The sequence below is a fragment of the Symphodus melops genome, assembly GCF_947650265.1.
Source record: "Symphodus melops genome assembly, chromosome: 1".
NCBI classification, from domain to species: domain Eukaryota; kingdom Metazoa; phylum Chordata; class Actinopteri; order Labriformes; family Labridae; genus Symphodus; species Symphodus melops.
The window spans coordinates 38,856,034-38,871,135 of NC_136691.1; the positions used below are offsets into that span (position 1 = coordinate 38,856,034).

The 15,102-nt window shown below is 41.9% G+C and overlaps 1 protein-coding gene across 3 annotated transcripts in view; it reads left to right on the forward strand.

The window, feature by feature from the left end:
- The window catches only part of adgra2 (adhesion G protein-coupled receptor A2), a 36,763-nt gene that overhangs the window by 17,425 nt on the left and 4,236 nt on the right, over positions 1 to 15,102 (forward strand). For 2 of the 3 annotated variants that reach the window (XM_079352041.1, XM_079352042.1), the window contains 12 exons: positions 301 to 372; positions 10,108 to 10,179; positions 11,178 to 11,249; positions 11,365 to 11,436; positions 12,258 to 12,421; positions 12,815 to 13,028; positions 13,128 to 13,292; positions 13,373 to 13,571; positions 13,684 to 13,833; positions 13,948 to 14,109; positions 14,377 to 14,577; positions 14,712 to 14,901. In XM_079352041.1, the coding sequence (XP_079208167.1) occupies positions 301 to 372; positions 10,108 to 10,179; positions 11,178 to 11,249; positions 11,365 to 11,436; positions 12,258 to 12,421; positions 12,815 to 13,028; positions 13,128 to 13,292; positions 13,373 to 13,571; positions 13,684 to 13,833; positions 13,948 to 14,109; positions 14,377 to 14,577; positions 14,712 to 14,901 (1,733 nt within the window). Of the gene's footprint in view, positions 1 to 300; positions 373 to 10,107; positions 10,180 to 11,009; positions 11,083 to 11,177; positions 11,250 to 11,364; positions 11,437 to 12,257; positions 12,422 to 12,814; positions 13,029 to 13,127; positions 13,293 to 13,372; positions 13,572 to 13,683; positions 13,834 to 13,947; positions 14,110 to 14,376; positions 14,578 to 14,711; positions 14,902 to 15,102 lie in introns of those variants that run through there. The other variant, XM_079352043.1, reaches the window with a different exon arrangement.

The window sequence follows — 15,102 nt, forward strand, 5'->3', positions numbered from 1 at the left end:
TTACAGCTTCCCTCACAATCTTGATGCATTTTCCGTATTTAACATACTATTGGAAACATCTTAAGCTAACTTTTATAGTTCGACTAATCTCCTGACTGCAGCACCAACTGGACATTTTAAGTCCACTCTCATCTTCCCCTTGGGATGCTTTCACTCAGAATTTTGTTAAGCCTCTACTACTCCTCAGCAGTAAAGCTGAAGTCCATGATAGTCCTTAAACAATAGAGTTTAGGCTCATTGTATTATTTATTTTTGCAGGGGAATATTTCTAACAATACTTTTGTGTTTCTTTTTTGACAGGATACTGAGCCACAACAAAATTCGAGTCCTGAAAAATGGATCCTTCAGTGGACTCATCACTTTGGAGAAAATGTGAGTAGTCAACTGTTTATAATCCTATCATTACACTTCTCCATTGTCATGATAATCTACATGCTGCATTCATTTGTTAGCAGTTATTTTTAGTTTGCCTCAACAGTCTATGTGTTGGAAAACAGACAGGAAATCATTGAGATCTGAGCAGCTTTGTGAACTTCTATCCACTCATGGGCTTCGGTCCAGCAGGGAGGATGATACACTCAGACTGGCTATCAAAGAGTTATGTTGAAAAGATCACATAATTATACTTAAGCCCTTCATTATCAGGTAAGCCTCCGCTCAACTGGACAAGATAAGAAAGAAGGAGGTGTGTGCTGGCAGCTTCGCCTAACAGACAGTCTAGACCTTCATGGTAGCTGCATTATCTCTAAAAAGGGATGTTACACCGCTGATAGACTCGATTATATCTGAGGACGAATAAAATGTGGTGTAAAAGTTTTATACTGTTTTTTTTATGATATATATTTTGTGATTGACATTTGGTATGCTATAATTTAGCATGTTGATTGAAAGTGCCTTAACATTAAATGTATCACTATTAATATATTATTATGGCGGCTAGCAGCACTATCAGTATGACTGAATGGCCCATAATAAAATATGCTACATCGACAACTAATGTACAGATTGCTATATTAATGTAATAGAAAAAGTAAGCTTTAAATGTTGGTGGTCGCCCTGAATCTTCCTCAGCACAACACATAGGGTAAACATTTTAGGCTTTTTAGATTCAGAATCAGAGATACTACATTTTGTTCTGAAGAGCAATTCAGGTGTACAGTACAGTTGCTCTCATACAGAATATAGCATCAAATACATAAACGAATAAGACATAAATAACAATACAAGCAGGTAAGATCAGTAGAAACAACAGGTAAAACATTGCAGAGCTGAGGCATTCTGTCAGACAGTGTTATCTTGAGAATGCTAGGACGCTAATCTTGGTTCGTGAAGAGTCCCAACCTTGAGAACATGCTTTGTTAATCAGAAGTTTACTTTATTTTGACTTGTTGGATTGAAATAACAGAAGATTAGCTTGCAAGAAAAGTCCAAACTAGCTGAAGCTGCAACAGACTAGCTCTCCTGAATTTGTGTCTCTGGTGTGAGAATTACATCTCGTGTCTGTTTTTCCCACCAGTAGGTGCTCAGTTTAACAGAGCATGCCAGTAAAGCTTTATAGCATCCTGGTTGCTAACATCACACATGGCACAGCTTCAGTTTGGATACTGTAGTCTGGTAGGCATGCTTGTTTTTTTGCTAGAGGGACGGGTATTTTGAAGGTATATTAGTTCCACATGCCACTTGGAGCTGCCACCCATGAAGCTAACTAGGTTCTTAAAAATGTAGAAAGAAAGAAAAATATGGTAATTTGCTGCAGTTGTTAGCTTGTTAGTTGCTACCTGCTGGAGCTCGCATCAGACGAGCCAGCCGTGAGCAAAAGCCAAAATTTGCTGAATAGCTGGTTTTATGTCTGGTATGTGATCACCCTGGGTGGATAATTCTTTAGTCGTCAGTACTCACCTGAACTTTTTGCATCAAAGATGCTCATAAACCTGTTGACAGGAAGATACCTTCCACAGAACTTGTTAATAAAACTACTTTAAAGAAAGCACGTAAAAACCAAGCTCCTGTGAGTAGAAAACTACCTGGGAGAATAAATGAAAGTGAAATAAAGACAAAGAAGACCTGTAGCTAGAAGCTTTTGATGTAAAAGGAGCCAATGTTGCTTGTTGTTGTAAGTGCAGACAAGGTTCCCTGTAGCGCCCAAGGGTCGGTGGGTCGGGTAACCTGAGCTCACCAACTAGCTGGCCCTTGTAGCTGCAGCAGTGATAAAACTAGCAGGGGGCAACAGGGTGGAGCTTTCCTGGATGTTCATAACTGAAAGACCAGGAAGAAAGGCAAAAATCATACAGACAAACTAACACACACACACACACACTATGCTCTACTTAGAGAGGGATGTGGGCGTCTGGTGTAAGGAGAGGACATAACGTAAATCATGCAGGCCTCATTTCGCTCCTCTGCCTCAAACTCAGCTGGCTCTCTGACACACAGCGGTGGAGGTCTGCTCACTCACTCTGACGTCTTCAACCTTTAATTGAGCCTTACACAGTTATAATTACATCTGAGATCACGGTTAAAATTGCTACATGATGTGAAAAATGCACTACAGAAATTCACAGTTATGAAAGCATTTGAATGTAAAGAATACAGAAGTGAGTTCACTGTAAAGGTTTGGAGTTTTTGCCTCTGTTTGGCTGCAGTTTCAGTTTTTGTTTTGTCTTGTTAGCCTGCGATCTCTCTCCAGGTCGTCTCATTGTTTCCAGTGTGTCGTCTACATGTGCTTGTCATTTGCAGCAGTAGTGAGCAGTTACTCATATTCTGTGGCCAGTGCTGTAATCAAAGGCCAGCCCACTATGGGCTGAGTAAACACACATCAGGGAATTACACTGCATTTCTTCCCCTATGTGCTGAGGATAAACACTGCTCCCTAGCTGCACACACACACTCTCACTCTCCGCCTGTCCTCTTTCTGCGGACCGTAACTTGTGAATGTGTTTCCTACTATGGGCACCTTCGTTTCTTGTCCCGTCATTTCCAGGTCTGGTAACTGTCTTTGCAGACACGCACTCACAACCACAGACATTTATTCAGCCCTGAATGCAGTCTGATCTGCTGTTGTTTGTTGGAGAATAAAACTCCCACCCTCCTCCAGGCCTGGGCCAGACGGTGCAGCAATCTACACAGTTAGCCCTTTCATTGGGACAAACCTCCTCAAAGCCACTGTTGCCTTCATAACCTGCCAAACCACCCAAGTGCAGAGGAGCAATTTAGCCTTGTTTGTTTTGCCCTTTTACTGGACTTCTGTGTTTTTGCTGCTCTTTAAAATGGGCTTTGCCATCCAATAGCTACATTTAGATCTTGGAATAATTATTTTTGTTCCAGCTCGTTTGGATAAAACACAAGTGGAATCATACCTGGCTTTATGCACAAAAAGACACCTTTAATGCCTTCTATACTGTACGTGTGCACCTATTTGAGCACCTCCACCTTCTTGCCCTTTTATAACGGGAGCTGACACGGGCAGCCAGACTAACAAGCGGAGACCTTTATGAGTTGTGGACAGTTCCCAGCAGCCTGTCCTGCACTGATTTGAGGCAAGGTAATGAGAATAATGAGCAACGAGAGCTGAGGCAGTCTGGCTCTTGTCCAGCGGGGCCCCACTGCACCATGGGACACAGGACAGGCAGGCAGGGCACAAGGGGCCCTCATTACCAGGTCTGCTCGCCCTACAGGGAGAGAGAGAGAGCAGGGAGCAGAGAAGGGAGAGCAGAGGGCAGTGATGATGATGGATGAGGGAGCAGCAGGGTGTCTGAATTGGACAAGTCTGATATGCAGGAGTGTGGCTGCAGTTGGAGGCTCAAGGTGTTGGCAGCATGACAGACTTGAGCCTCCAATAAGATAGCCTAAAAGGGTCTCCACACCACCTGATAATAAAGTTGTGCTTCCAATATTGCCTAAAAATGAGGTATTATCAGTGAGAAAGCAAGTCAATGCAATGATTCCAAAACAATTAGGCTCCAAAAAACTCAATTAGTTTCAGGTTATCAGCGTTTGATTATAACTAAAAACAACAGTTTCATGCTTAGTCAAAGCTAAATGTCAGAAAGAAGTAAGAAAGTATCCAGAAAAGGGCTCTACATTAAATGAACTTTTGTTGTGTATGCAGAGGAAAAATCATTCAGAATGATTTATGTTTGTAGAGCAGCAAGAATTAAAGGAAGTTTGGGCTGAAACCTGTGACCAATAACTCATGAAGGGCGTCACAATGTGCACATGTTTCGGAAAATGTCTGAGTGATAGGAAACGTATACACTATTTCCACATTGTGATTAAAATAGCTAATCAAAATGCATTACTTTTTGACCTGATAATATCTGTTTACAGAAAACGAGGGCTCTGGGCAGCTCAGCCTGAACCTCAATGAAGCCAACCTTGAAATCTCCGCTGCCATTCTCAGCAGCTAGGGTTAGGAAGTAGTCCAACTTAAACAACTTTACCATCTGACACAGGGGAAGTGGAGCTGAGATGGCTAAAGATGGTATGATGGCTGCAGAGAGAGACTGAGCGAGAGAGGGAACGAGAGGAAGAAGGAGGGAGGGGGAATAAAAAAAAAAGCCTCTCCTGCAGTTTGTCTTATATAAATCGGAGGTTATTTTTCTTGGTGGGAGATTAACAATATTTCCACACAGGCTAAGCAAATTATTCTGAGGAGTGGAAACAAAGCAGAGGTGGGCAGCACTTTAGCATGTAAAAACAGTGGAGAAATGTGTTTGCATGGCACGGAGCCCTTCAGTCTAGACTCATTTGGGTAGACAAGGTTCATATTGTAGCAGCCAGCTGTGGAGGTGGCAAATTGCAGAAAGATTATCTATTTTTCCCAGCACACGACATCAAGTGCCCCCCAGTTACGGTCACCTAATGAGAGAGCATGACATGAAGGGGTGGAGGGGGTTAGGAAAGGGTTAAGCGTGCTGGAGAGTGGAAACAGAAAGGGGGGTGCTGCCGGAGTTGATAGACTCCAGATGTGTCTTTCAGATAAACTGAAGGAACGGGGTGTGTTTGTATTGCAAGCCTAGCTCAGTCATGGCTCTGGGGGTTTATTGAAACAGCGAGTGAGCCCCTTATAAGCCCATTACCAAATCGTACGCTTTATACACCGGTAACTCTCTTGCACACTCATTCGGCAAACTCGATATGGTTTCAATAGCTGAGGAACTTGAGCTTTCTCTGGGCTTACTTCCCCCCACTTCCGTCTATGTTCCTTCTTTATTTTTGCATCTCCCCTCTCCTGGGTCTTTCTCTCTGTTTCTCCTCCTTCCCCACTCTGTGCATGCTGTAGTCCACCTACTGGTTTAAAACTTAATCTCAGACATGAGCCCCTATTCATCGATAATTTGAATGAAAGGCGTTTGTTCTGTTTTCCTCCCATTCATTTTGTGTCCATTATGTCAATCCTAAGTCTGTAGTAAGTCAACTTACTTCTTCGCACAGAACATCCATATGACTTTTGTTGTTTTTGGGACTTTTAATCAAATACAGAATAATAAAAAAATAAGACTAAATTACAAAAAAATCTACAGATATACAATACTACAGATCTTATGAAACCCACAGAGATGCCAAAAGGCATCGCCTGCTTTGCTCCAAAAGCTAGAACTTAAGTCAACAGTCAGTGGTTCCAGAGTTTTCCGTGGTGGAATGAGCTCCAGCTCTATAATCAGCATAGGTCATTTAACACTTCAAATAAAAGTGTACATTGCTATTTCTGTAAAAGCTGCTATCAGGTTTGTACCACTGTCAGTCATCAGAGGGCTCTATTTGTTTTAAACATTAAACATTATAATGGTAGTTAATGGGCAAGTGGTGATTGATAAAGTGTGAGGAAATGTCTACAGTGTGTTTTTTTTTATCTAATAAGAAATGTCCTCCTTTGCTCCTTTACCTTTAGCAAAACAACTTGTTTCCAGTTGAACACTGACAAAAGGTTGATTAGGAATATCCAATCTGAGAGGAACCAAAAAAAAAGTAAAGAAAATAATCTGGGGAAGGGGCAGCAAAGCAGGAAATTACCAGAAAAACAAGAGCTCTGCAGATCCCGGTTTCCTGTTTTAGGGGGAAGGCAGGAGTACGTTTGGGGCCGGCGTTACAGAGCCCCCATTGTGAGCAAGCGTGTTGAGGAGTAGGGAGGTGGGGTCTGCGGGGCCATACACAGGGACGATTCTGCTCAGCACTGAAACCCCTATCCCACCTGCCCCTCCTTACAGGGGAAAGCTATAGCAAGTAAAAAACAGGGGAAAAAGGAAACTGTAAAAATAAACGAGGGCCTCTGCTCGAGACGCCAACCAGACAGGAAATGACACGCGGCACAAAAATGGTCTCCAATGACCTTTGTCAGGAACCAAGGTGCCAGTGGCCCCCTGTTGCTTTCTGTTTCCAACATACCTTTCATTCATTTGGAGACTTGTATGTTTCTTTCTTATATTGCTTTGTATCAAGAGATAAATCAGACTGAGTTGGCCTTGTAGTGCCATATCTCTCCATTAAAAAATTCCAGGAACAGGAAATTCTTGATTCTAGTCTGGTGATAATGAGTGGCCATTCCCTGGCTTCAGTCATTTTCCCAGCTCCCTCTGGGGCCAGGGCCTAAACAATGTCCGTGGAGCACTCCAGACCCAGCCGCTGTGCTCCTGATAATTGAGCACTCCATGTCTGGAGCGCTTTACAGACCATGTCTTCATTATTACTCTTCCACTAAGCACTTCGCTCCTCTGAAGTCTGCATGGGGCCCAGGTGCTCATCTCTCATTTCCGCAGAGAAATGACCCTCTAGATTGGCAGTCCATTGATTGGGAGAGGTTTTTTGGGAGAAAATACATTCTTAATGGCAGTCGCTGGTGTTAACCCCCCCCCCCCCACCCGCAAGAGACAGTGGCCCCTCCTGGGCTGGGAGTGAGATTGAGTCTGTCATGCAGGCCTCATATGGCGAAGGGCAAAAAGCAGTGCACTCTCAAAGATACAAAGCATAACTCAAAGACAACAATAATGTGTCACCACCAATCGGTAATGAAATAGTCACATAGCTACAAGTCCCACTGTCTAACCTTTGTTACTCTGATATTTCCATGCTCATGCCCACTTTGAAGTAATTCTTGTCACGGCTCTGATCCTCTGGCTCGGTGACAGCTGATGTCATCGGTGTGAAGGCTGCTGAGCTGTGAAGCTGTTGTCAGACCGGGCCCCGTCTCCTCCAGAGGGCACACACACAAGTCATCGCCAGAGTGTGAGCCCGGCTGTTTCAACTGAAGGTTTTCAATAAAGTCGGAAATACATCTGAGAAGTTTTGCAGGTGGCAAGGGGCCACAGTAGAGATTTAGCAGGGATTATGGGGGTGAACATTAAGACTACAGCAGGTCTCAGTGCCCACCTCATGGTCTGTTGGCTGTGGTTAGCTAGACCACATTCCCCAGCTTGGTGATAAGAGAATGTAGCAGACGTAATGGACTGTCTATACTCTTCAAGCCAAATCAAACACGGGATCATGTATTTCAAAAGAGGTTATAAGGAGAAAAATGCAGGAAATGCAAATGTTTGATTTGCATTTTTCTATTGCTCAAGACAATTTTTATCACATTGAGCAAACACTTCATCTTCATTCATCATCAAATCTTTGCAGCTCATTAGGTGTTCTGATGGTTATTTTAAGTCTTCAAGAAGAATTTGGCAGCGCGACACAATGTCTTCTAAAAATAACTAGACAATTGTCTGTTTGCCTGTGCATGTACATTTGTGCACTGTTGGGGGAAGTTATTTTAAAAGCATAGCTTTAAAGCAGCAGTTAAACTACAGCCGTTCACATTGCAATTTGGTTTAATAAAGATATTCATCAAACCGAGTTTGAAGCCACTAACCATAAAGATATTTTGTTATTGTAAAAACACTGAGTCCGTCAGTCAGACACCTTTCACTGCTGTTCAGGTTAATTATCACCAAAACAGTTACAGACTAACTTCTAGAATTTTCCTTTTTTGATGATAATGCCCTTTTTCATCCAAAAGACAAAGACAGCTAACAAAAGATTTGTAAGTAAGTTCACTATCTAGTAAAAAAAAAAAAAAAAAAAAAAAAGACGGAAGCAAGAGGTGGTCATCAGAGAGAGGAAACATTATGGTTCTGCCTCGCCTTTCATCGCCACAGTAATGAGCCCTGCAACACACAGACTAGAAAAGGAAGTTTATGCTCCCCCCCATCCACCCCACCGTGGCCACATCGTCAACAAATCCTTTAAACTACGAACACATACAGCAGGCACACTAAGATTAGGAAATACATTCTGACCAAAATTCAGGCCAATAATAATTTGTTTTTTGTCAAAGTTTGGTTTTCTCTCAGACACACAGCATCATTCATTTTTTTCAATGGATTTGACATTTTTATACAACAAAGCACGTTTTACCTCTTAGTCATACAGGTGAAAACATACCCACCATTTCAAAAAGCTGTGAAGTTGTTGCAAAGTGTTCAGTCTAACAAGCTGGCACACACTCAAAGATCTCTGCTGTGCTGTCCAAAACGCTCTGCTTTGAGACAAACACTACAGACCTCCGCCTCTTGGTCCAGAGCCAGAGACTTCTGCTCCATCATTATAACCTGTCTGCCGTCTATAATCCAGAAATGAGTGATGGTTTAGTGAGGGCTTGGACCAAAGGCAAAACCCCTGATCTCTGGCTCTATCCAGGCCATACCACATAGTATATTTTTTCTCAGGAAGCCATTTTTGATAACTTTTTTTCCTTGCCCAAGTTTTGTCAAAATAACACATCTCTTGGAAAGCAGATAGCACAATGGTTCATAGATGCCTGAGGTTGAACAGGGTGTGAGGCAGCGCGGTCGAGAGCAGTGATGACAGATAATCTGTTTGGAAAAAAGGACCAAAAAAAATCCCCTGAGGTCTGCCTACCACATTGACATCTTGGATAGAAGTGAGGGAGACAAAAATGCAGCATTGGTGTTGATGCTTTTGAGCTCCCGTAAGGAAATCCTCTATGGATGGTCCAGTGGGAGCAGAATTTCTTTATATAGGAGCATATATCCTGTTTCTCACCACATTAGCCATGTCCTTCAGAGAACCATCCCACTCTTGACCTGCTTTAACCCTACTATACCCACCCAACTAATAAATACACTTTAGAAGTTTTAAATGTCATGCAGATGGAGAAGAGCATCTGACTGAAGTGTTTAACAAATGAATGTGTGTATTGTATGAGTGACTTGGAAGTGAAGTGCTACATTTTTTTTTTATCTTAAAAGGACTATAAAGAATACATATTTATGATTTTTAGGATTATCACCGAAAGAGTGATTTTTATTTTAAAATGAGAGAAGCTTTGAGTAGTTTTGAATTCCTCTGATATTTTCTTTGGTCAAGAATCTGCATCCTGCTAACCTCAAGCCCAGGTGGCTGATGGGATAAGATTTCCTATCTGTTTGCAGAAACACCCTACTGTGTCCCACTGGAGGAGCTGGGTCTAAAAGAAACATGTCTCCATCCCTCCCTTCAGTGAAAGAAGCACTCAGTGTTGAGTGCTGACTGCTTATCTTTCTATGTTTTGGTTTTAGACATTAACACCACTCATGTGTCAAATATGAAGCTAAAATTACAGCAGATTTTGCATCTGTTGAAATGGAAAGAGGGGAAACGGATAACATGGCTCATTCAAAAGGTAACAGAATCTGACATTCAGGGATTAACACACATCATCCCTTTTTTTTCTTTAAATCTCCACACAAACCGTGAGATAAAAAAGTGAACTTGCTGATTAACAGAGGTCTATTCACCAGAGTAACAAGAAGCCCTCAGCAACAGATTATTCTACTAGCTAACTAAATGTAACTTAATTATCTTTGAGTTATCTCAAAATGCTGGTTGGTGGATTTCTTATCTACTTACATGGGGTTGATAGCACTTTACTTTTACTTATGCTATCTAGGCTAACGTGCTGGATTGAGCTTTCAGTTACCATAAAACCCGAGTGATGTTGATATTGTCATCAACCTCTCGGCAAGAAAAAATAAAACAGTATACTTCTCAAAATTTAGAGGCAGTTATTAAGGACATGTCAACTTTATTCCTTTATTCTCATTGACTTAATATTGTCTGTCTCCACAGGGACCTCAAGCACAACTTAATCAGCACCATCATGCCCGGTGCCTTCCAGGGCCTGTCGGAGCTTCGGAAACTGTAAGTACACACTAACATGATTCACATTCTTTTGGTATAAAGAGCAGCAAACATATTAATAGACATTTATGAACACAGGCATGGACTTTTTGAATTCAAAACTTTTTGTCTCAGACAAATTATGAAGTCAGAGTATAGGTTTTTGGTTAGGCTGCTTAATTTGCCAGAAGATACATCAGAAAGCAGACCTAAATATCCCCTGACATTTGTAGTGGATTATGTTTTGTCAACTCATGTTTGATGTTGTATGGAGTTGCTGGTGAGCTACTTCGCCAAGTGTTTCTGCCGATCTTGCGGGGTTCTTGTGTGTCTTCTCTCATTCCTCTACTCCACTCCTGTTAAAACTTCAGGACCATGTCGAGGCTCCTTACCAATACTGAATGTAGGACAGCTGTTTGTGGCTAACTCATTGTGTTTTTGGACTTTGGTTGTGGTGTTGGTTGGAGTTAGTCGTCCATGCTGCCCTACTTGATTCCTTGTCCCTCCTCCCCCTTCTTGTGTTTTCCCTGCGAGGTCTGGGGCTTCTCAAAACAAACACAGGGAGATAAACACATGCTCTGGACAGCTCTCTGCTGGGTAGTGTCAGAGGTGCAACAGAGCAGATCCCTTTCTGGCTGCAGCTATACATCACACTCAGAGTTGGACGGTAGAACAGGGGCCCGATGTTTACCCCTTTGCTGATAAACCTTCACTGGCATCCCGTAGAGGAGAGATAAGGGAAAGTGTTAGGGACTGTGGGCATGCTTATTTAGATGTTTAAATGTCTACACTTTCTATTTGTGGAATGTAAAAGAGGCAAAGAATTCCTTTAGCATTAGTTTACCATAAACACAAGTTCCTGCACAGTTTAAGCTGTATGTTGAGATACGTACCATTTGATCAGATACCCCTCAAACAACACAAGTACTGAAGGAGTCAAGATGACACAATCGGTATGAAGTCAAGTTTCAAAAATGTCCAACAAATTCCTTTGTTTTGTTTTTTTTTTTTACTTCCAGTGACCTCTCCAACAACCGCATTGGCTGTCTTTCTGCGGACATGTTCCAAGGGTTGACCAATCTTACCAAACTGTAAGAAAAAGATTAATGGATTCCCTTCCCTCAAGCATTGTACTTTTCACAATAAGTGGAAAAGCTCTTACAGTAAGTCAACTTGTTTACATCTGACATTATGTGCTGTATATAGGAATCTTTCTGGCAACATCATATCCACGCTGGATCCAGCAGTGTTTCAGGAGCTGCCGTCTCTCAAGTTAGTGTAAGTATAAGACAGTCTGACTTCAGACAGTTCACTAGTACAGAATACTATTCCATATCTGAGTACAACAATAAATATCCAAGACAAAGATAACATTTCATTCCAGTTCATGTTTATTTTACCTCTGGTTTGTGGGCTGTGTCATACAATGAGTGTTGAAGAAGTCAAAAAAGCACTGAGGATTTATTTAGCATGTATTTATTTGAATTAGGATACATTCATCGATGTGGTATTTGGAGATTAAACACATATTTGAACTTTGGCTACCATAAATCAGAAGATTGGTCTACAAACAATTTAAATCAAAACAAAGTTGTTTTTTTAGATATATTACTCCTTGTTTTTTAAATAAAAACACAACATTTGTTTAATACTAAAAACAATGAATAGAGAGTTTAGTTTAAATAGTTTAAAGGGATACTTCACCCATTTGCATGAAGCTGTGTATCATTAGAAACATAGTAGTAGTAGTGTTGAATGGTCGTGAATCCAACCCTCATTTTGCCCTGAGACGAGAAAAATGTGTTTTTCTTTGCCTGGAAGTTTTCTTCATGTGATGCAATATGACGCTTTTTGCATCACATCAAGAAAACTTCCAGGCAAAGAAAAACATATTTTTCTCGTCTCAGGGCAAAATGAGGGTTGGATTCACGACCATTCACAGCATGTTTCTAAAGATACAAGCTTCATGTAAATGGGTGAAGTATCCCTTTAAATTTAGTTGAGATTTATTTCCATGGTCAGAGTTGGCCCAAATAGAATAACTAGAAGTAACACTGTATCCCTAAATGATCAATTTATTTCATTTATTCTATCTCCAGGAACTTCAACTCAGACTACCTGTCATGTGACTGTGGCCTGCGTTGGGTGCCAGGCTTCTTCCGTAGCAGCTCAGCACGGTTGGGGGATGAAACCCTGTGTGCCTACCCGAGGAGCCTGAGGGGAAAACCCCTTCGTGGACTGAGGGAGAGCCAGCTGAACTGTGGTGAGAGCTGGGCTAGAATGGAACACATGAATGAGGCGGTTCACCGCTTTGTTGCAGGGACCATTGGCATGTGGATCACACTAACAGTGCCCTCATAATACTGCTTAGAAGCATCCCAATATTTCTAAGACTTAGTGAACCAAAAGTGCTGAAACAGATCCAAAGAAGCAGCTCAGCAGCAGGGACGTATTTATAAAAGTATCATGAAGCTGTGTTGACAACTAATCCTGTGGGTTGCATTTACCAATTTACTGCTGCCTGCATTTAATCTGCTCTCGAGCTGCCGACTCATAATAACTTCTGTGGAGATATTTAACTGAGGTTGAGTAATGAGTGAGGAGTAGAATAAATGCAATAAGATGCGTCTGGGTCTTTTCCTGCCATGTTACTTAGATGGTCCACTGGAGCTGCACACGCTGTCCCTGCTGCCATCTCAGCGTCAGGTGGTCTTTAAAGGTGACCGGTTGCCCTTTCATTGCACTGCAGCCTTGGTGGACAAGATCACCACCTTACACTGGCGTCACAATGGTCATCTGGTGACCTCTGACCCCGAGATGGGTGTCCAGCTGGAAAATAATGTGCTGCATGACTGCACCTTCATCACCAGGTAAAGACATCTCAACCCTTTATGAAAATAATTGAGTGAATATAAACGTAAAGTTGGTAGTTTTCATCATAACAAACTTCCTTTACTCTCCATTTCCAGTGAGCTTATTCTATATAACGTTCGTGCAGAGGCCAGAGGAGAGTGGGAGTGTGTGGTTTCCACCGGGCGGGGCAACACGTCTCGTAGTGTTGAAATATTAGTGCTTGAGAACAGTGCCTCCTTCTGTCCAGAGGATAAAGTTGTCAACAACCGTGGGGAGTTCAGGTTAGTTCCAGATGTCGTGAGTATTATTACACACCTAAAGTTTCAAATCTATTCTCCTCATTCAGTGTTTTAATCCTCAGATGGCCGAGGACTCTGGCAGGCATCACCTCTCATCAGTACTGTCTGCAGATGCGATACCCTTCCCTGTCAATGGAGGGAGGTATTGAGCAAAAAAAAGCCTCCAGATACTGTGATGATAATGGAAAGTGGAGGGATGCAAACTATACTGAGTGTCACTACACCAATGGCATCACTCGGGTCCTTCACACCTTCATCCTGGTCAGTAGTTCTGTCAGAGCAATATTACAATTCTTAATCAGTTTAAAAGTATACAAACTTTCTCTTACCATCACACCTTTTACCTTACCTTTTTTGTATTTTTGCTTTACAGCGGCCCATCAATGTGTCCAATGCTGTCACTCTGGCACATCAGGTACGCACATACACACTAGAGGCTGCAGGCTTCACAGACTCTGTGGATGTGTTGTATGTAGCACAAATGATGGAGAAGTTTATGGAATATGTCAAACAGCTACGAGAGGTGAGAAGGATTAAATTACATACGTACCTAAAATGTTCTTCTCCAGATCTATGTGCAATGCTTTCCACTGGCTTTAACATTATGTACTTTCAAATGTCTGTGTGTTTGTTCCAGTTGTCAGAGGTGTTGGTTGAGATGGGCAGTAACCTAATGCAGGTGGATGATCAGCTTCTCGCACTCGCCCAGAGAGAGAAGAGGGCCTGCAGCTCCATAGTTCACTCTCTTGAGACCCTGGCCTGGCCTCAGCTCCACAGTCATGCTCAAGACTTCTCCATGGTAGGGGCAATTGGGAAGTTTCTTTGTTCTGTATTGTTTGTATAATATTCTTCTTCTTGTATTTACAAAGCAGGACGCAAGTCTAGAAAATCTTACTCGATCACTGCCACAATGGTAAAATACATAGTATGTGGTTTAGTAATGGTGGGAGATCATTTTTAAACAGTCACTGAAAGAAGCTGTAAACTGAATTGGATCGTTACTTTAAATTTTGCACTGAGATGTGAATTGAGATATTTATATTGATTGAATTTTTGATGCATACAGGTGTCCAGGAACATTGTGATGGAGGCTCACTTTATTCGACCAGCCCACTTCACTGGTATAACTTGCACTGTGTATCAGCGACGGGATGTCTCAACAGGCAATCCGGGAATGGAAATGGTGGAGCCTGTTCATGAGCAGCAGCTTCGTTTTCGCTGCAGTACCGGCTCCCATAATACCTCGCTCAACAGTTTCCCCCTTAAGGTGAGATCTAAGCACAGCTTCTTGTGTCTTCTTTCACAACAAACTGTGCATCAAAACCTATTAAGTGATAGTTATTAAAGTGATTGATATATTTCAACGTTAAATACACAATTATGATATTTTTATCTCTGCAGAATTCCGTAGCCCTGGCCTCTGTGACTTTGCCATCGTCACTATTTCCTCCTGATGCTCCTGCAGACTGTAAACTGCAGTTTGTAGCCTTCAGAACTGGCAGCTTCTTTCCTCTGTCTGGCAACTCAAGCAACACTAGGGAGCACTCTCGCAGACGTAGCGTCAACACGCCTGTCATCTTTGTTGGTCTTGGTGAGAAATTGTCGCTGATTTTTATAGTAAAAGCATGTCATGTTACGTGTAAAGGAAATCCTTAAATACACACAGAAGGACAATTAGCATCTGGGTGTTTTTTTTGCTTGATCTTGTGAATAGCTGTGCAAGGCATGACATACTGTAATACCGAAAACAATATTGTCATGACATCAACAATGAAACCAGATTCTCTTCTAA